Consider the following 22668-nt stretch of genomic DNA (forward strand, 5'->3'; position numbering starts at 1 on the left):
ATTCGTCTGTATCATAATGCGTGGGTGTTACTGTATGACGTCATTGTGCGGATAAAAATCTTGTTATAAAAAGCGAGCAAAGTTGTACCCGAGTAGCTCAATTAATAGTGTCAAAGGCGAGATGGGTCACCTCATGCTGCTGTTGTCGACGTTCATTATCACCGCGTGTGCACGTGCCGCTCCGTTCCCCGCATCAAGTAAGTTGGTTTATGCAACGATCGCGATCGAGTAGCCACAATGCTAGCGTCCCTGCAGAATGTAACAGCAAAGCTATTTGGCTAGCTAACTGTTTTGCTTTTCAAAGGATAACAATAGGCTCGAGCCATCAGTAATGGAGACGTGGTCATCGACATGTGGTCCAGTAATGTCATTATTCCAACATGTGTCGCGGTTAATGCTGCTATGTGTGTCTTTAACTCTATTGTTTATTTAGCTATAAATAATATAATGGTAGGTTAGCTATCTGTGTCTTTGTGCAGGTACAACAGCAGTAACAGAATCAGCTGTCACTACACAGCTATACATATCTACTGAAGATGGTACATTGCTGCACGATGACTTATCTGTGGCGAGGGATATTATCAATTTGGATGGTCATGTGTTTGTCAGTATGACAATCTCCAATACTACACTGCTACTGAAGATCACTCCATTACAAGATATTGTTGATGAATCTTTCATGTCATCTCGGCTTGTTGGAGACAGATTGCTTGCTGGTAGCCCCAGGGATTGTTTGTCCCATGTTACATTAGCTGGAAGTGATAACGGATACGGGCTAGTCAACTTGTGTAAAGGACTGGTGAGTTGGTAGCTAAGAAGCCATTGTGCTGTAAAACAGTGTGTATAGTTGTTATAATAGCTATTGATTGTCTTTGCTCGAATGATGTGACAAAGCCTTAAAAGTGACCTACACACAATACCCAGGTGTGTGACCGAGCATGCGACATTAGGGCATGTGCCTGGTCATATACAAAGATTTTGGGGTTGTCAGTTGGTACTATCATGTTGCATACTTTTTAATGACACTTTTATGTCATCATAGCTGGTTGGGAACTCTTTTGGTAGCCCCGGGGGTTGTTGGTCCAGTTTTTTAACAAGTGCAAGTTACTATATTCAACTACAAATTATGGCTTAGCAGTCATCCCCTCAACTCACTATAGTGACCATGTCAAGTACATATGTAGGTCTCAAACAATTCATAACCTCAGTTAGAATACCATTTGAGAAGCCATTGTTGTACACAGAGCCTGTACCTTCAGTAATTGTTGCAATACTTTGGTCATGGTACAAATGCTTTGTTGTTATAACTATAATGGCTATGAATATAATAATTCCTCAAGTAATTACCATGGTAAAACCTAATGCATTTCATGCTAACTTAGTTGCTAGTTACAATAGTTGTCTTGTTTGTGTAGCGTGGTTTCGTGTTCTCAGGGGAGACAGGTTACAGTGTCGCACCACATCAGGGTGGTGTTCACCTTGTCACACCAATTGCCAAGCCCAGACCTCCGCTAACTATGGAAACCATTCAAGGTTTGTGACCAGTTTGTTTAGTGGTCAACCAACATGTGTATAGGTTGTCTGGAAGGTGTATATTGGTAACTTGATACTAGCTGTTGTAGTTTAGGATGACTGCTTTTCACTACTCAGATTAAAACAGTGAAACTAATATTTTTGAACTATAAGTACAGGCTTCTAATTGTATCAGATATTTCCTCAACTATAGCACAAATTTCTTCTATTATCTATATAGAAAACATCCTCCTACTATATCTTATTGAAACTTTGTTTTCTTCTCATGTGGCTTCTGTTTATCCCATAAATGCATTGATATGGTTTCTCTCCATTTTGTAGATCTGAAGCGTTCTGTGATCAAGGAAAGACATATTGAGTTGTTGGTGGTTGCAGATGACACCATGTTAGAGTGGCATGCTGATCAAGACGTAGAAAGCTACATCTTGACCTTGATCACAATGGTAAGTAGTCCATGACACATGGTTGTTGTTGATGTTAATTTGGTAGTGTTGTGATCTAAAAAAGTGTATTGATTTTTTATATTACCATATATGGTTGTAAATGTATATGAGATTTGTTTACACACATTGTGTCTCTGTTGTCAATCTATAGGCATCAATGGTGATGAAGGACCCCAGTCTGGGCCAGTCAATACAACTTGTGGTCAAGAAACTGGTTTTATTGGAAGAACCTGATCCTAGCTTGAAAGTTGCCAACAGTGTGTCACGTACGATGAGACGGTTTATCAGATGGAAGAAAAGCTTTGAGAAGAAGTCTGGAGAAAAGTATGACTTGGCCGTACTGCTTACAAGGTAATGATAACATTTTCCATTGGTTACTTATACAGATGGAACATTTATCACTCTAGGGTTGATTTAGGGGATAGCAGTGGTGATTGTACAGGTAAGGAAGAATTATTTGTTAACTGGTCATGTTCATGTCATGTTTTTCTGCACCTCAGGACATGCTATCACAGGAGGGATATGTCAAGCACAGAGCAACTGTGTTCTAGTTGAAGATGGAGGGCTGACGTCTGCCTACACCATGGCACATGAGATCGGCCATAGGTGAGATAGCTAGAGTTTATAGCTACAGTGAACCTCTTTTTAAACTGTCCAAATTAAGGAGAAAATATCCATAAAAATAACAAAAACAAAAAAAAATGCCTGACTGTTCTGTCTAAAGCAAATGGTCAAAATTGTTGGTCCTAACAGTCTTTCTAATATCTTCATGTGCTGACTTGCATGTTGTGGCTGTATTAACTGAGAAAGGTGCTGCGTATTGATATCACTGTCAGACTGTATCACATCATCTACTAACCAATGATGTAGCCCAACACACTACATCCTGTAGCTGATTTCCTTTTTGCTGTGATCTTTCCCACCCAGCTGTGTGCCAGCCACTGATTTCAGTATGTACATGAAGCCAAAATAGACTCTCTCTTTTTTACAGTGAAACCTCACTTAATGGTCACCTCATTAATAAGACCACCCCACTATAGTGACCATGTAAAGTAGGTCCCAAACATAGCTTAGGTGTACTTGATGACCTCTTTAATAAGACCACCTCATTATAGTGACCATATCAAGTAAGTCCCACACATACCTAAGATGTGCTTTATGACCTCACAAAAAAAAAAAATCTCATTGAAGCCATACTGTTTTGGTCCCCTTTGGTGGTCTTATTAATGAGGTGGTTTACTGTACTTGGTCTCAAGTTGTGACCAAATCTAGTTGTTGGGTGTGGAGTGGTCAGTGATAGGATTTAGTACCTGCCACATGTTCTGTGTGTATTATTAGTGGTTAAAGTTGTTCATTAATGGACCATGATGTGTACTAGTTGTATAATAATTGTATTTAACCATTGTGGAACTTCTCTTAATGTACTTTGTGAACCACTAATTACTAAATCAAGCAAAAATATCTTGGAGCATAAGCTTCATAGCATCACTGTCACACCACTTAGTCATTAAAGAGTATTAGACAAGTAGTCCCACTAGTTGCCTGTAGGAAGGTTAAAGTTTGTAAGTGTGGGTAGTGAAGTGATGGGGCATGCCTCCGTATTGTTTAAATTTCTGACAGATCCATATAAATAGATACACTTCTATATAGAACAATGTCATTTGACAGAGTTACACTGTACTGTAATAATGTAGTGTAGATGTTGAAGATTGTGTGTCATTGTTGTACATCAAATATTGTGTTCCATAGCCTGGGGCTAGGTCATGATGAAGACAGTGGTAATGGCTGCACCGATCGTCCCTACCTCATGTCAGCTACTACATACACTGGAGCAACGTCGCCATATTGGTCATCGTGTAGCCGCAAGAAGCTAGAGCAAATACTACAGTGAGTGGACACCTGTATTTGACTCAAGTACAGTACATACTGTAGATTTAGTTGTGGGTATAGAATTACCTGCTGTTATCTGATCTACTGTTATACTACAATTGATTCACATTCATAAAATCACATCATCAAACACATGCTCATATACACACTAATCCTTTAAGACATGTGCCCTATACAATCTTGTTGTCAGAAAACAATTACAGTTTGTTATTTGACACTTTATAGTCCACAGCTGTGGCTCATTATTTCACCAGTTATCTCATTATCAATGATAATGGTTATCATGTCATGACATGATCAGTCAGTAACTTGCTAGAGTGACTTATCGTGTAAATAAGCTACAGACCCTCTGCTTGTGGTACATCTACTCACAACAATTTGTGTGCTCAGCAACTAGAAAATGAATCAGTTATACAGGCATAAAAACTAACACATAATATGATTGCTCGATAAGTACCACAACAAGGCCTTTATGTCCTCATGGTTGCACTAAATAGTTAGGCTGATATTTTCAGCTATCGTTGTACCAAGTTTACACCAAGTTGTGTTTTATCCAGACATGAACCATATAAGTGCCTACACAACAACCCACTGACTACCCCAACACATCACCAGTTACAACTACCGGGAGAACAGTATGATAAGGACCAACAGTGTCAACTGAGACATGGTCCCTCGGCCAGCAGCTGTGACATGGAGGTGAGATATTATTGTATCAATGTTATCAAATTATCACATTAAGACAACTGTTAGTTATTTGCTACTCCCAATAGTAAATAAATTTCTATTATGAGATTAGTACATGCTCGAGTCAACAGGTCTGTAGGAATTAATCTCTCACCATCAATTTTTGATCATTGTACCAGTTGTACTGGTGGTACTAATACCATTGTACTATGATTGTGCTTGTGTGTTCATGTGTTTGTGCTGTCAAGTATATCCCATTGCTGTAGAACCCGTGTGAGATGTTGTGGTGCAAACAGCCAGGCAGTGGGTGCATGACCAATCAAATTGGAGTAGCAGACGGCACACCATGTGTGTCACCAACAAACAGCACAACAGGAGTAAGTGTTCCCTTCACCACTATAGTATCTGTTTGTTGCTACTGTGAATTTTCGATGCAACTTCAAAGCATTCTTTGTGTTAAACGTAACAGGAAGCAATAAAAAGACACATTTCACGTGAATATGTTCAATAATTCATGAGTGTTTTATTGCATTGTTCATAGGTGTGTATGGATCGACAGTGTGGACCAAATATCAATCGTACTGTGGTGGATGGACAGTGGGGGACGTGGACTGAATGGAGCAACTGTAGTAAAAAGTGTGGTGTGGGTGTGACATACTCAGAAAGATTCTGTGACTCACCCAAGTAAGTGCGTGCGCATGCATGCGTGTGTGTGCAGTGATATTTAGCAAACTATTAAATTCCTTTGTCTTTTAACACTTGGTAATTGGACTTGTTTCCTCTTACAATAGGCCATCCAAAGGTGGGAGATATTGTGTAGGAGAACGGCGAAGATATCGTACTTGTAACACACAGGTTAGTGGGAGTGGTACCACCTACAGTGATGTGATTGGTGTGGTCATGTTGTACAGGACTGCCCTGAAGGAGATGGTGACTCAAGAGATGATCAGTGTAAATCGTATGGTGATAAATGGAGAGCATTAGATGAAGGTATGAAATAAATAATAAACTTTGAAGTGCTGTAATTCCTAAACCTGTTTACTTGAAGATTTTATTCATTGTCCTAAGCGTAGTGTTGAAAATACTCACTGTATACAATTGCTCTGTTTTACTGCCTGTCACATATGTATCACCTGTTAAACACAAGAGAGATATACTGCTAGTTACTCATAACTTTACTCTTATTGCTCTACTTACAGGTATCCAACTCAAGCAGAGTTCTTGTAATGTTTATTGTGAGGCAGTTGGAGAGGGAATGTACAGGCAGCTTGTTGCTCAAGATGGCACCAGGTGTAGGGCTAACTCTCTTGACATGTGCATAGCTGGTCGATGTGAACCAGTTGGATGTGATGGACAACTGTACTCAACAGCTCTGTTGGATCAATGTGGAGTTTGTAATGGAGATGGGACCACATGTGCGGCCAAAAATGGCACACACAGCGTACAACATTTAGGTAAGAAAGTGTTACCTAATATAACTCTGCCACTATTTTATGTGTGACTGTGTTATCAGGTCTCAACAGAGTGGCTATGGTCCCTTCAGGGTCTTTCGATGTATCAGTACAGGAGAAGGCACACACTGCAAATTATATAGGTACTTAGTATTGGTACTATTGCTACCATCCCCTTACTATTGTGTTGTATAGTTGCTGAGGGTGAACATGGAATATTATTGTTCAATGGCAGTAATGCCACCATGAGGCATGGAGTAATGAAGGCACACTTTGCCGGTGTGGACTGGGAGTATGAGAGGTCTTCAGATGGTCCAGAGTTCCTGAGGTCTACCTCGGGTAGATGTAGTGAACGTGTCACTTTATTGGTGAGTAAATTATCAATTTTTTTCTGTTCTGGAGTTCTAATAGACTATTTGCCTTTTTAATGAAGTACGTCTTAGGACCTACTTGACATGGTCGCTATAATGAGGTGGTCTTATTAATGAGATTATGAAGTACATACACTTAAATATAACTGTGTTTTAGACTTGACATTGTCCTGTGGGTCTTATCATTGAGGTACACTTTGTTTTAGAAGTAATTTTTCATACTCTGTCAATATAATATGTAAACATTGCTTGTATTTATCCATCCATTTATTCCCCAGGTTCATGCCAATGAACATTGTAAAGGCATTGACTACAGTTATGTGTCCCCGGTCACTACTGGAGAGGTTGTATCAGAGGAGCAGTATTCCTGGCACTACACTTTCTGGTCACCTTGTTCTGTGACATGTGGACAAGGTAAGCATGTGAAACTGATGAGAGTCTTCTACATGTGCCCAACTCTGTAAGCATACGTAGAGCCACAAGATTCTACCACTACAGTAGTCCCTCCAGTATCTGGCCATCGATTATCCGACCTTTCTGTTATCCGAACTGTAGTAGTGACTGTTCTATTAGAGTATTTGTTGAAAGTGTGTGTGTGTGTTCTATAAGAGTAATTGAATAAGGCTCTGGTGAATGGGCTTCTATTATCCAAACTTTTTAATTATTCAGGGCTCAATGAGTACTAACAGAGGGACCAATGTATTTGCTTGTAGCTCTCTTCTACCATATTTTAAACAAATTGCCTATTGCAAATTGTATGTAGGAGTTGTCAGATGGCTATGTGTGTGTGTGTGTGTGTGTGTGAAATCCCTTCCTGGATATTTTCATTTCTAAAGTATGCATGTACCTGTCATTGAAGTGTACATTCTATTAGAGTATATTGTGTGTTCTCCAGGAATTAGCCAGTCTGTGCCAAAGTGTTATGACAGTGATGATAATCCAGTGTCTTCCAAGTATTGTAACAAGAAGTTAAAGCCTAAGAAGCAAAAGAGAAAATGTTCAATGCCAATGTGTGTACTGGATTATGAGTAAGTGGCTTTGTGTGTGCTAATAGTTGAGTCTTTGCTGTGTCATATAATATCATGGTGACTGCTGTGTTATAAAGATATTTTCTTGTAGACCTATGTAATGAATAATGAATGGGGCCAGCCTTAACCTAATTTTAAAAATTATATTTTTGAAAGAAAATTGTTTTTAAATTCTACCATAGATCTTGTTGACAATAGCCACCTTATAGTGTGGGAGAAGTTAAGATGTATACCAAATTAAATGCTTTCTAGAAAGATAGAAAATTTTTGAGAATACTTACTAAGCTCTGTGTGCTAACAATTCAGTACTGTGTGTAGCTGATGATTGTGTTGTATGTATGTGTCACAGATTAATGGTAATACTAACATCCCTTATTACTTATACAGTTGGCATTACACTGACTGGAGCAAGTGTTCAGCTACATGTGGTGGAGGTGTGAAGATGAGGACAGTTCAGTGCATGAAGGTCGGTGGAGGTATGGCAGATGAAGTACTGTGCCATCAACACAGTAATCCACCATCATCAGTCAAACCATGTGCTAAACAACCTTGTCGTCACTCCTGGACTTACAGTGACTGGAGCGAGGTGAGTTGAGGAATACTGCATAGTGCCGTCCTGTACTGTTAACCAAGTGGTTGTTCTATTAGAGTAGTTAATAGTTTCTTGTGGAGCATTTTAACTCCTTAACATCACATCAAGTCCATGTGTGCCTCAAGAGTTACTCCCACTACTTATTATTTCAAACTCAGACACCACACAGTATCTAGGGGAATAGTTCCTTTGCTTTACCTAAGCTCACTGTTTACAAATCATTTGGGTGTTGTCTAAGACGTAATTTTATTGTCTAAGATTTTATTCATTTGCTGTTGTCTTTCCAGTGTAGCTCACAGTGTGGAATGGGTCACATGACCCGGACTATACAGTGTAGTGATAAGTTTGGCAATGTGGTTAAGGATAAAAAGTGTAGTGCAGATAACAAACCGGTTGATATGATCCAGTGTCATGGAGATAGCGATAGCTGCAAGTTACTATGGAAATATTCATCGTGGAGTGAAGTGAGTGATTAGACCAGTATTACTGAAATTAAATGATATATGAGGGATGAGGATATTAGTTTATAAGCTTTTTGTTCCTATTAAAGTTTTAAATCATTTGCTAGTTTCATTGTGGTTTTATTGTTACTGTAGTGTTCTGTGACTTGTGGAGAAGGAATTCAAACAAGAACACCAAATTGTAAATATTTAAATGGAACTCTCACAGCTCCCAACTTGTGTGAAGAGCTAATTGGAGCAGCTCCGTCAATAGAGCAGAAACAATGTAGTATAACATGTCCGTCTGATTGTGCTGACTCAGCAAGTTATGCTAAGAATTGTCCATTAATCAGAGAGAGTGGTCTGTGTGGCGTGACCAACCTCAGACAACAATGTTGTAAAACATGTCGAGATGCTGGATTTGTATAGCGACACAATAATTTATTGAGCTTAACTTATTTTCACAAATTTAGTTAAATTTGTTATAATTATGTAGCTGTGGATATTACAGTAGTTGTTCAAGCTATATACGTAGTTTTTAAAATTTGTAATTGTATAATTGTCATTTTTGCTTGCTGTAGTAATAGTGTATGTGAAATTGTAAATGTATTGTTTTTACCTCACTGTAAATAATCAAATTTTATTGATGACATAATGAACATCATTTTGAACCCGTTGCATGAGTTATAAACAGACCAAGGAAACAAACGGAATATCAATGTGGGTCACTTGGTTCACAATAAGAGTGTGTTAACAGGCCAAGTACCTGTGTTTATTTCAGTACCACCACCCCCCATAGGCCTGAGTCTTTAATATGCTTAACATTTTGCACAAAATGCTTCTCCTATTTTGCTCTTCAGTGTTCCCATCATGCTCCTAGGTTAGCAACATTTCTTTCAAACATCTTTGAACATTTTTAAATCAATGAATGCCGTGTTTCACTACAAAGTGACTGTTCTATTGGAGAGTATCTTATATTATGTGACCAGGTCTACGAAATGGGTCTCCAAGTTCATGTGTTTAACCCATTATCTTAAAATTACATCCAGAAATAGTGCTATGTTAGGAGTGTAAAGTGACCAAATTTCAGGCTGGTACCATACTCAAGTTATGAATAGCCAAGTACATGCAATTGTATAGGCCTTTTCACAGATCCAGTACTATACAGTTTCCACTGACTGCTCTATTAGGGAGTTTTCATGCAATTAAGCTTCATAGTTTGAATTATCCACCTAATACTGTGTGCTAGCATAGCACTTGACACAGGCTTACCCTAATCCTCCTAGTATTTTGCTGCATAAGTAAAGATAGTTAATTTTGTTCAAGCCAAACACTTACACTGTGACAGCACATAATTTTAGCATAGTCAAATGAAACATTGACCTCAATGTAAGGGCAATAACAGCTAGGATAAAGGCTAGAAGAAGCAGGGTGTATATATATTATGTATCTTAAACTTTATGCGATATAATTTTGGTACAGCTCTCTCTAAATAAGAAATCATTGTAACTTAAATCAGGTACTGGCTTTGCCACAGAGAATGTACCAGATGAAAGCCACAAAAGTAGTTGTTTCATGGACATCATAATGATATATTTTATGTAGTACAGGAGTACAACGTGTGAAGAGTACAATTATTATAGAGAATGAAGTCTTTAATACATCTAGATCTGTTGTTCATTAAAGAGCTACCCTAGCAAGTTATCTACAATAGTACTAGTGCCATGTGTGACCAGATTTGCGAAAAGGGGTCTTCCACACACATCCAATTTACCAACTTTGACAATTAATAACTTAAGCAAAGAGATATTGACTTGAAATTTGGTCAGTAATGAGTACTGACGTCGAAATTGCTTAATGGATGGAGAAAGTTCAAGTTTATATGCTAACCAAACACTAAGTTATGGCCTCCCAAGTTCAGAGAATTTGATGTGTGTGGAAGACCCCCTTTCGCAAATCCGGTCACATTTATGAACTGCTTCTAAGTTTGTTTAGGTATCTTGTTAATTTCAATTTAATGGCATTTAACAATAACTTAACACAGATAGACTGAATGTCTTGCTTAACATAATTCATTCTTGATTGGCTGGTGTTTGTCACTTCAAGGAGATGGCATCTGTGATCATAAAGGTAGGAAGGACTACTTGTTTACTATTTACGTTTATGTCATGTTTAACCATGCTATTATGGGAAGATCAAGTACAGAGCACTGTGTCCTGGTTGAAGATGGAGGGATAACATCTGCCTACACTATGAGACTGGCCACAGGTAAGTGTTTGTAGATACAGTGAAGCCATTAAGACTTGTATTGAAAGGAAACCTCCATAAAAAGCAACGACTTTGGTTTCAATAGTTTAGTCTCATTACAGTTTTTGCCTTTGTCTTTTAGGAAAAACTGTTGTCATACATTTTTGTATAGAGTGTATAGTCCACTACACCTTCATGTCAGTTACTGCTGAATTACATGGCATGTTGTAACTATTAAAACTGAGATAGGAGCTACACATCACGACATCAGACAGACTGTATCTGTTATCCAGTGAACTCAGATGTGTCATATATATCCTGTAGTGCCATACTTTTTGCTGATTTCAGAATATGAAGCCAAGGTGGATGGTGTAATTACTGTATAACAGTGGAACCTCATCTACCTTATCAAGTAGGATGCAAACATAGCTAAGGTGTACTTCATGACCTCAGTAATAAGACCACCGCATTATTGAGGCTGTACATTTTGGTACCCTTAGTGGTTTACCGTATACTTGGTTTGAAATCATGGGTGTGGAGTGGTTGCTGATTAGGTTTGCTACATACTGTAGTGTTGATGGACCATAGTGCACTGATTGTATTGTGGAACTTCTCTTAAATTTGTGAGCTACTAAATCTGTTAGATTCTGTTCAAAAATATTATGGAGCATGATAGCTTTTATTACTTTGGCGCTCCTTAAGCTATAATTATAATATTGGTATTTGAGAACCTCACTAGGAACCTGTAGAAAGGCTGACTAGATCTATAGAGTCTGTAAGTTTAGGAAATGCGGGTGGGATAAGACATGTTGTGTATCAAAATTTTGGCCCGGTCACACATGATGACTGTATCTCTATCTCATACCACATCCACTGCAGTAGTGTCACCTTATCAGTCATTGTGTAGCTACCAGAAGAGTAAGTGCTACAGCAAGTAGATCCTTTCTTCTTCATACAGTTCTCTGTTGAGCTGTTAGAATGTTATGACATAAGGTGTTGTTGTTTTGTTATGCCCTATAATTACTGCTTGTTATTTGGCACCTGGTACTCAACAGCTGCAGCTTATTCTTCATCAGTTATCTCATCAATGATACCTCATTATTCAACTATGATTACCTCTTTACAGCTAGTGACTCCTCATGTGAATTATATGTAGTTACAGACCCACTATACTTGAGTACACCTATACTCAAACAATTTAGACCCAGCTATATATTATGTCAACTGAGACATGGTTTGATAGACTAATAGATATACAACTCATCAACAGGGCCGCCCAGAGAAATTAAGGGGCCCAGGGCAAAGAGTTAAAGTGGGGCCCCAGAGGCAAGGAGGTTTCCATTCTGAATCACAACTTCACCCAAGCTGTAAGTTGAAGACCAAAAAAAAAGAAGAAAAAAGGTCATGACCTGCTAACAATGACAAAAACTACCCCTCACCAACCATATCTCCTTATCTGTAAGCTTGCTACACTGCTTGAAGAATACTGTGACTGCTCTATTAGAGTATATCAATCTTTTAATAGGTATTCAAGGGGCCCTTCATGGGGCCTCCTGCGGCCCCTTTCAGGCTGGGACCCGGGGAAAAATGCCCCAGTTGCCCCAACCCCCCCCCCCCCCCTCCCCCCACTTCCCCTGTGGGTGGCCCTACTCATCAATTTTCTATAAGTGTACATGTCAAAATAAAACGTGCCCTTTCATTCCTCTGATTGAAGTGTATGTTCTATTAGAGTGTATTTCTGAAATTTAAGAGTTAGCTTGTGTGTGCCAAAGTGACAGTGATTGTCTTCCAACTACTGTAATAAAATGTTCAATTCCAATGCGTATACTGGAGTAAGTAGCTTTGCATGCTATACACAGTATTAGATCTTTGGTGTGTCAGAACTGCGTGGTGTAGACTTCTATCATCAGTGAACTTGGATGTTTTGGGATCAAGAATGGTTGTTATGATATGGAATAAGAGTGAATATGGAGTGTGAACAGGCCTGGATACAGTACCTGGTAACATATATGATGGGATGAATAGTTGAATAAATAATCATTTATGTCAAAAATGTGTCACAATCACTTTACCAATTGCTTTAACACTGTTAATGGCATGTCGTGTGTAGTACCCATCTAAATGCTAGCCACAATTGGTGACTAGAAAGACTAAATATATTATAGTCATAATTGGAGCATCATTATTATCCCTGGAAGCTGTACACTAGCATCATTTTGGACACTTGCCATCATTACGCTATTAAGGGTGCTCTGTACAGTTTGCTTATATGACTTCCCATGAGATTTAATTTGTTCTATAACTTTAAAATGGTTTTAGCAAATGTTCTGTACTTTTAAACTGGATATAAGCTAACACTAGTACACAGTTTAGTCCAAACCCAACTGCTAAATTTGCTTTAGAACATGAGTTACAGTTTTTCCCTTTATACTAGAACTAGTCCTACAGTTTATGCACCAGAGCCTTGATACTTTTGTGATACACTATGCTAAACAGCACAAACTATTGTGCATTTATATTTTTGTCTTTTAGCTTCTCAATCATCATATATTTATCTTTTGGGTTGACACTCCCAGAAATCCTTTCTTTACTTCCACGTTATTCATCATCTGAACTTGCTATTTCAAAATAGCAAATGCTCATCTTTAGCAAAATTGCTAAAGTAGCTTGTGCAAAAATTTCATGTCTATTGGATTAAAAATGACAGAGTAGTTCTAATTTAAGTGAGAGGGTGTAGAATAGCAAGATGCGTGCACTTAATTGTTGCTATGGGATACCTAATTTACTGGTACTAAAATGCGTCAACATGTCACAGACTAATTAAATAACCATCATATTTCTTTTAGTCCAAAACAGACTATGTCTTGGGAAGCCTTGTACGAACTGTACAGAGCATCCTTAATTTCACCAATAATGTTATTCTGCAGTGCTCAAGAAATCATTTTATTATTATGTCATTACATATACATATGATACCTGCCCTTATCATCCATTTCTTGTTTCCAATTTTTGTGCTTTCAACAAATAGATAATAGTAACTTTTAGCTTCTGATCAAAAGTAGCATAATTGTGACTGGATATGCAAAAGGGGGTCGTAAAGCATTTCCAAGTTTGGCTAGTCATAAGTCCTCATGTTCACCTCAAAATTACAACAAGCAATAGTTATGTATAAATGTGACCAAATTTCAAGCAGGTATGTTATTCACAAGTCAAGTTATGGTACTGTACATGCAACTGAAAAGGCTACATCAGGCCCATTTTGCATATCTGGTCTCAATTTTGATTTGGTAGTACTAATATTACTCTAATGAAATATAATGGCTAATTGGCTGGTAATTTGGCCACCTTTTTTTGCTCAAAAAAGGTGGCCAAATTACCAGCCAATTAGAGTTAAAAGATGATGCAACAAGAGTGAATGTAGAACACATACAGCTGAAAGATAAAGGTTCAATGTTAAACTTTTGTTAATTCCAATTAGTTGTATATCAACATTCATTCTTGGCCACTTCAGATATCAGCTATTTCAATTGCCAGTTACTTTCAGCGTGCACTTGTTTTACAGTTCTTGCATGGATTAAAAAACTTTAGAATATTGGTAGTTGGATTAAGATTGATTCTTGGCCGCTCCAGATACCAGCTCTTTAAGTTACCAGTTATTTTTTACTTTCATGAAATCTTTCCCTACAACTGAGCTGTTTTTACATTGGATTACAGTTACTTGTTTAACAGCGAAGGTGTTTTTGGGGTGGATTATTATGACAAGTATATGTGACCAGATTTTACAAAACCAATCCAAATCATACATCAGGCAAAATCAAACTAACGCCCCACCAGCTATACTACTGTATTACTAGTTTTGACACTCAGTACTACTCAAACTTCTCAAAGCTAGTTTTAACAGACGTCTTTCCTGAGTGGTGTGGAGAGCTTGAATGATGGTTTCTGGTCTTGTGGAGGGCCTGGCTTGGCAAGAATCAGTAGTTCACTAGTGGATGACTTGGCCAGACATTTTTCTGTTGATTGTGCTACATATCAGCCACTAAGAAGCCAGCACAGCACTGTAATCTCGTGTCTGGACTCCATTTGTGGTTTGCCTCCATGTGGTCTGCCCCCATTTTGAAGTCTATCTCTTGCCCACCCCACCACCTCACCTCACCCCTTTGTGAGCACTTGTGATACTACTTCATTTGTCCAACTGCTCAGATTTTTATCTTATTTGGCAGGAAACACTACAAGCAGCTACAAGTACTGGAAGTGGTCTGAAAGGTAATAGACTGATGCATTTTTTGTCCAAAATCCAGTCACATAATGAATATTATTAATTAATGAAGGATGGATCCAAGTAATAAAAAGTAGTGAAACAAGACGAATGATGGTTTCACAGCATAGCTCAGTGGGAAAATCCCTACAATTATAACATTATTTTGTTCAATGCTAAAGTAGGGATTTCTTACCGACCTATGCTGTAATACCATCATTCATCTCTTGTTTCACTACTTTTTATCACTTGGATCCCTACTTCAGTTAATAAATATATATTGCATAAGCTTTACGGTGACCAGCACTGAAGGCCTGACAGCAACATGTGTTGCAACCTTTGGATTACCTAAACCTCTTTTTGCATGGGTATCATTCTCAAAAACATGGTGTGTCTATTGTGCTATGTTATGCCTCTGATACCATAATTCTGTACCTTATAATAAAGCAGATCATGAGAAACCTTGTCAAAGGTTTTGCCCTGGGGTGGGGCAAAATGTAGATGTCAAATCCCCAGTAGGTGTATAGGGACCCCCAGGGGTGGGAGTGGAACTTGACATTGATAGATGCATAATTATACTTAATCTAACTGTTCAAGTGCAGCATTATCAGTGAAAACCTGCAAGAAATGGGCGTAGTGCCCTGTATGGATCGATATACTTTAATACAACAGTCAGTAAATCATTATATTCTAATTGAGCAGTCATTTCATTGTTGTTTTGGTACTGGAATCAGGGGCGTAGGGAGGGGGGGTTCCGCCCCTGTAAAATTTAGACTTCTGCAAGCAGGATCCTAACACACCATTTAGTGTGGCAGGACAAAATGAGTGAGCAATATAGTATAATGGCACAGCACAACAATTGATAAAACTTACATTCATCTCTTAGGGAAGGATTTACAGAGGTAACATGAGCCCTCTTCAAAACTTGTTAAAAAGATCGATATACTCTAATAGAGCAGTCAGGTATATACTCTAATAGAGCAGTCAGGTATACTCTAATAGAACATGCATGTAAATATCCATGTCCATATGAAGTTTTTAAGACATTCCAACATTATAAATGCAAAACTTAGCATGACCTTATACTGCTATAGCTTTGGTGTGCAGTGTTTAAAGATATAGAGCTATCACTTGTGTTATGCAAAATGAATTCATGCTATGCATATTTGTATAGTTATATTGTTTTGATTGTCATTTGTATCAGTGGATTCATGGCTCCTATACCACAGTGAGATATAACCATCACTTACAGATTACTATATGTGTCATGCTGTCTGTTTCCACTAGGTGACTTTATCTAGTACTAAATTCATCTCAGGGGCACTTAATGCATCATAATTAATGTACTTTTGCATAAAATATAGCAATTTGCTGAGTTTTGATTTATTAAAATATTGAAAGTCTCTCAGCGGCTGGGGGCTGCGCCCCCAGACCCCTGCTTCTAGCAACTCAATGCTGGTGCTGGAACCCCCCTTCAAAAAAATCCTGGCTACGTCCCTGGGAATTCCACCCGCCTGCATCTATAACCAAATTTTAACGAACCAGAAACATAAAAGCCAATTAGAGTGGCCTTATTTTACATGCAGATCAATTAGCTAACACATGTAGCTACAGATACATTCAATAGACAAATCAAGGGAAAAATACAACCAAGATCTGAGGTCAGTGGCAACTGGCAACTAGTACCAGTTGCCTTAATTACTTACTTATGACTAATTGTAAATGCTAAAGTTATACATGATGAGTGGGGAAGCTCACTACAATTTAGCCCAGTACAAGGACATAAAATAGCTAGAATTATAATTAACAGTATTTTAAAATGATTTTATTAAACAATTGTATTTGATAATAGAGAAGGAAAAGGATCCAAACTCGCAAATATAATAAAGGATCTCAACTCTGCCATCATCTCACTGACAGAAACCATAACATCATTAAAGTCTTCTGTCACAAAATATACTCCTACATCTGTTCAGGAAGCAGATGCCACTACTAACATACCAGTAAAGAGAACTGTAGATGACAGAAGCATGAATATTGTTGTGTATGGTATCAATGAATCTCCCCCTAAAACCGCTAAGCCTGATAGAACCAAAAATGACCTACTCAACTTACTTCCTGTACTAAATGCTGTGGATTCTTCTATCCAGAATGCATCAATTAAAGATCTATTTCGACTGGGGAAATTTGACCCAAGCCAAACTCGACCAAGACCCATTTTAGTTAAGTTTCTTCGCAGGATTGATGTCAGTACTATTTTATCAAACAGAAACCTAGTTAAAAAACCTGTCATCATCAAAGCTGATATGTCTAAGGATGAGAGAAAGATCGAATCCATGCTTTTACAGGAATGCTGGAGACTTATACAACAAGGCACAAATCGCAAATATATTACTATCCGAAAAAATGAAATCTTTGTGGGCAAACTACTTCATGGAAAAGTCATCGACCAAAACTTTGTAAGATATGGACCACAGGTCAATACTACTGAAAATAGCTCAGCATCATCCATTTCTGTTGAAACTGAAATGGATCAAAATGGAACAACCTCATGACTAGCAAATCCAAATCATTATCCTGCACCTACTAACCTTAACCACAACTGTAATGCAACAAATCAAGAACATTCAAATCGTAATGAAATATCTCTAGTGATTGCAAACTTTTGTAGTGTTTACAATAAGCAGGCAGAACTGGAAGCCTTCCTATCAACACATAATATTGACATACTGCTTGGATCAGAATCTCATCTTGAAAACACCATATTAAATAGTGAAATATTTCCAAATTCTTACAATATATACAGAAAGGATAGAAATAGGCATGGTGGTGGTGTATTTATCTTGATCAGAGACACTTTTTCAACTTCAGAAATAACTTTAGAGTCGCCTTTGGAAATTGTTTGGATCAAAGTGCATATTAAAAACTACGATGACCTTACAATTGGATCGTTTTACTGTCCACCAAACTCTCCACCAACAGTATTTGATGATTTAGTGCAAAATTTTAGTGAAATCAAGGAGAAACATCCTCACACCAAGATTATTATTGGAGGTGATTTCAATTGTCCTGGAATAGACTGGGAACATGGTTTCTTATCAGCAGAGTCATACACATCTAGATTACTCCGAGAAAAACTTCTAACATTTTTACAAGACTTTCATCTCAACCAGATTGTCAACTTTCCAACCCGTGGCATAAACATCCTAGACCTGTGTTTTACATCTCACCCTAATATCATTTCCACTTGTAACTCCATACCTGGCTTTAGCGACCACGATGCCATATTGGTCAGTCTATCTGTCTCATTTTATCAACAAAAGCAAGAGCCACACAGAGTACCTCTTTACAAAAAAGCAAACTGGGACATAATACGAAGTAGACTATCTGATCTGTCACTTGAATATTTTAATTTAAACAGCACCTCAGTCAGAACTGTTGATGAAAACTGGTCCTTTTTTCAAGAAAACTTCCAAAGCATTATAGATGATCATGTCCCTTTTAAAACACTACGTAAAAATACTCATCTGCCCTGGATGACAGCCGAACTCACACGCCTAATAAGAAAAAAGAAATGAGTATATAAGAGGGCTAAACGTCACAAGCGAGACTCAGATTGGTCAGAATACAAAGATTTACAACGTAAAGTACGTCAAATGTTAAGACTTAAGCACAGGGCTTATATTACTAACATTATTTCATCCTCAAACGATAACAAATTGTTCTGGAGATATATTAAAGCTAAACAACAAGATATTACAGGAATTACTACCTTAAAAGGTCCTGATGGTGAAGCTATAACAGAGTCAATAGATAAAGCAAATATCTTAAATGAACATTTTAAATCTACATTTACCACAGAACAATTTGATAACTTTCCTTCTAAGTCCAATTCTCCGTATCCATCTATGCCACATTTTGAGATTACCACACAAGGAGTTTACAATATACTAAATGAAGGTAATTCAAACAAATCTCCAGGTCCTGACAAGTTACACCCTTATGCCCTAAGAGCCACAGCAGCAGAGATATCACCTATGCTTACCCACATCTTCCAACAGTCTCTCAGCTACAGTAGATTACCAACTCAATGGAAGCATGCATATGTCACACCAGTTTATAAAAAAGGAGACAAATCAGATCCCAAAAACTACCGTCCAATATCACTAACTTCAGTAATCTGCAAAACCATGGAGCACATCATTGTCAGCCAATTAATGAAACATCTAGAGTCAACCAACATCTTAACAGAAAATCAATTCGGCTTCAGAGAACATCACTCCTGTGAATCACAACTGCTTGTGACTGTCAATGATATAGCCAAAGCAATAAACAATAAACTACAGGTAGATTTGGCAGTATTAGACTTCTCCAAGGCCTTTGACAAGGTTGCACATGCTCGACTTCTAAACAAACTGGAGTATTATGGAGTGAGAGGAAGTTTGCTGGAATGGTTTGAATCATTTCTACACAACAGAACACAGCAAGTAGTAATAGAAGGCCGTTATTCCATATCTTGTGACATAACATCTGGTGTCCCCCAAGGCTCAGTTCTTGGACCTGCCCTTTTCCTAATATATATCAACGACATAACTACAAACATACATAGTGAGTTGCGACTGTTTGCAGATGACATTTTAATTTATAGGCCTATACACTCACCAAGTGATCAGAAGATTCTGCAGGATGACTTAACTACTCTTATAAAATGGGCAAATGAATGGCAGATGGACTTTAATGTATCTAAATGCAACATCTTACAAGTTACCACACACCATACCACCAAAACATTTACATATCAAATGAATGGAGTGCCCTTGAAATCAGTAGAAAAGATTAAATATCTTGGAGTTTACTTGAACAATAAACTTTCATGGCACGATCACATTGACTACATATGCAACAAAGCAAATCGATTACTTGGTTTCCTAAAGCGAAATTTACATTCCTGTCATAAACACTTCAAAGAATATGCCTACAAACAATTTCTGCTACCATCTATCGAATATTGTTGTGCCATCTGGGACCCACACCACCAAAATGACATTTCTAAACTTGAAATGATTCAACATCGAGCTGCTCGTTTCGTCTTAAATAAGCCTTGGAACAGACACCACCGTGACAGTATCACAGACATGTTAAATGAACTAAATTGGCCATCTTTACAAGAACGCAGAAAGCAAGCACGCCTCATCCTATTGTACAAGATAGTTAATCATTTATTATTGGTCCCAAATCGCTGTCTGCCATCATTAAATCAAATTGCTACCAGAGCCCATCATGATCAGAAATTTAATCATATACAGTCTTCAGTAAACACGTATCTCTATTCATTCCTACCCAGAACTATTCCCCATTGGAACGATCTATGTATCCCTAATCTATCTACCATTGATCTTGAAACATTTAAACAATCAACTACTCCTACTTTGTAACTGTAACTTAGCACTTATTGTATTTATTGTAACTTAGCCCTCACTGTAATTTAGTATTCATTGTAATTCTAGCACTTATTGTAACTTACCACTTACTGTAATTTAGCACTAGTTGTAACCTAGCACCTATTGTAACTTAGCACTTATTGTAACTTAGTACTAATCATTATTGTAACCTAAATTATAGGCACTTATGTTATTGTAACTTAAACTAGGCACTTATGTGTACGTACCTTGTACATTAGCGTAAAAACCCTGTTGGGTGTTTGCTAATCAATAAATAAAAAAATAAAAAAAATAAAAAAAAGGATAAGTCAATGATTGGTAATGTATTTCACGATCTAGGGATTCTAAAAATATATGATTTGGCTCCTATAGCTAGCAATCACATTATCTGTATATTACGCACGACTTAGTACTCACCAAGTTGGACACTGCATGGGACAGACATCGGTGAAATCCATATGCCTGAAATTTCAATATTGTATCATCTTGTACAGGATTTGGACCCCTTGATCTGTTGTCAGTTGATAGCAAAGCTGGATGAAAACACTGTTAGGTCTTTTTCCAGTAGCAAACTTGAACACATTTATAACTACATCAATACATCATCTAATAAATAAAGAAACTTCTATTTCATCATTATAGTATTGCATTTAGCAACTTACCAGTATCCGGCTTGACTCATGATCAACCTTTTGCTATGGCTATCAAATTTTAGTTAGCTAAAATTCTACAGCTAGCTATATGTGTAGTGCAGCACTGCTTCAAGAGAATAACTTTGATTCAGACAGTCAACACAGTTACCATTATACTTGTCCTTGCAGCACCTGCTCCAAACATGCAAAACCATCTAACTTTGATGTACACAACGGTCAATTATAATTTAATTATAGTTAAGTACTTACCTTTATTTTAATATTATATAAGTATAATTAAATGTAGTATAGAGTTTGGTACTTGTTAACTTTCCAGTCGAATTTTGAAATTTGGACTTTTGTATTTTCAATCAATAGAGTATTGATTGCAGGGGGGGAGGAGGGGGGGCTTTGGGGGCTGAAGCCCCCCCCCCCCCCCCCCCCCCCCCCCCCCCCTTCATATTTAGGCTTTACTTGATCAATATGCTGAGTATTATAATGAAATTTTGTCTTAGCATAATTATATGATCACTAATAATGCAAATACTCATACAACCACCTTATAAACATCTTTCCAAGGTATTATCAGTGGATTTATGCTAAAGTTTGTGCAACAAGGACCCGGATCAGCATTGGAGGTGAACAAGATCGAGATGCTCTAATAGAGCAGTCAGCTAACTACTCTAATAGAACATTCACTGGAAAAATGTAGTTGGTTCTGATATGGAATTTTTCCAAATCTACCTGCACCTATACATACAATGAAGTGCATTGGTCTGTTTAAAGGGCTTCATTCATCAACTTGTGTAGTTAATATGTATGGCAATACTTAATTCAGGTACACAATTTCCATTGAAAATGCTCTCAGATTCAATCTTGCATTGTTCAAATTTCAAAATTTTCCACTTTCAACATTTCTTATTCTAACATGCACCTATTCAGTATTGTGCAATTGTGAGAGGGGTGCATCATGTACTTGGTTGTCTGTACCTACCCAAACTTTTCCATTAGCAAAATGCTTCAGAGAGCCATACCTATAATCTATAAAGGCAGTATATAAAATATCTACAGGCAGAAAATATTATGAATTTTATGTGGGAATGTCTCCAAATTGCAGTATTTTAGCATCTATTTTTCAAAATTTCCTGGGGGGGCATGCCCCCAGACCCCCCTAGTTCCAGCATGCTTTGCATGCTGGGGAGTGTGCTCTACCCAAAAGATTAGTACCTTGAGTTAGCCCCCTCCTTTTATAAATCCTAGATCCGCCCCTGGATTGCAGATCTCTGAAATGTATAGTTTGCTGAGCTAGAATTAGTTGCTTTGGCATGCACTGCACATGCAGTGCTGTAAAACTGCTCCAGCAGGTGAAGTGCAACCCACTCTGTACCAGTCACCTCCACTCAAAAATACAATGTGCATGCAAAGCAAGGAGTTGTGTTGTTGATTTATAGCTGCTTATATGGTTATTTGTCTCTTAATGTACAGCTCCTTGACAGCTACCAAAATGGTGCATCAAAGAGAAGAGCAATTTGTGGTGTAAATTTGCTGACTTTTAGCATAGTAATATTGAAAAATACATGGACAAAAATGCTCACCTTGATGTAACTAACATGTGCTGGGTCGTTTCTTACAAAAAGAACATAATATTGTGGTGG

The 22668-nt window shown here is 37.7% G+C and overlaps 1 protein-coding gene across 2 annotated transcripts in view; it reads left to right on the forward strand.

Annotated features, from left to right (window-relative positions):
- LOC136255332 (A disintegrin and metalloproteinase with thrombospondin motifs 6-like) overlaps positions 1-9094 on the forward strand; it is a 17684-nt gene extending 8590 nt beyond the window's left edge. The window contains exons 1-21 of one of the 2 annotated variants that reach the window (XM_066048068.1): positions 64-197; positions 480-799; positions 1416-1533; positions 1855-1976; positions 2128-2327; positions 2384-2418; positions 2477-2582; positions 3726-3863; positions 4424-4565; positions 4820-4930; positions 5095-5237; positions 5345-5408; positions 5465-5543; positions 5753-6007; positions 6067-6147; positions 6200-6372; positions 6654-6789; positions 7271-7403; positions 7791-7989; positions 8283-8459; positions 8592-9094. In XM_066048068.1, coding sequence (XP_065904140.1) covers positions 122-197; positions 480-799; positions 1416-1533; positions 1855-1976; positions 2128-2327; positions 2384-2418; positions 2477-2582; positions 3726-3863; positions 4424-4565; positions 4820-4930; positions 5095-5237; positions 5345-5408; positions 5465-5543; positions 5753-6007; positions 6067-6147; positions 6200-6372; positions 6654-6789; positions 7271-7403; positions 7791-7989; positions 8283-8459; positions 8592-8864 — 3081 coding nt within the window. In that variant the 5' untranslated portion in view covers positions 64-121 and the 3' untranslated portion in view covers positions 8865-9094. Of the gene's footprint in view, positions 1-63; positions 198-479; positions 800-1415; positions 1534-1854; positions 1977-2127; positions 2328-2383; positions 2419-2476; positions 2583-3725; positions 3864-4423; positions 4566-4819; positions 4931-5094; positions 5238-5344; positions 5409-5464; positions 5544-5752; positions 6008-6066; positions 6148-6199; positions 6373-6653; positions 6790-7270; positions 7404-7790; positions 7990-8282; positions 8460-8591 lie in introns of those variants that run through there. The other variant, XM_066048069.1, reaches the window with a different exon arrangement.
- The last annotated feature ends 13574 nt before the right edge of the window (positions 9095-22668 follow it).

This window comes from Dysidea avara, chromosome 5 (assembly GCF_963678975.1).
Source record: "Dysidea avara chromosome 5, odDysAvar1.4, whole genome shotgun sequence".
NCBI lineage: Eukaryota > Metazoa > Porifera > Demospongiae > Dictyoceratida > Dysideidae > Dysidea > Dysidea avara.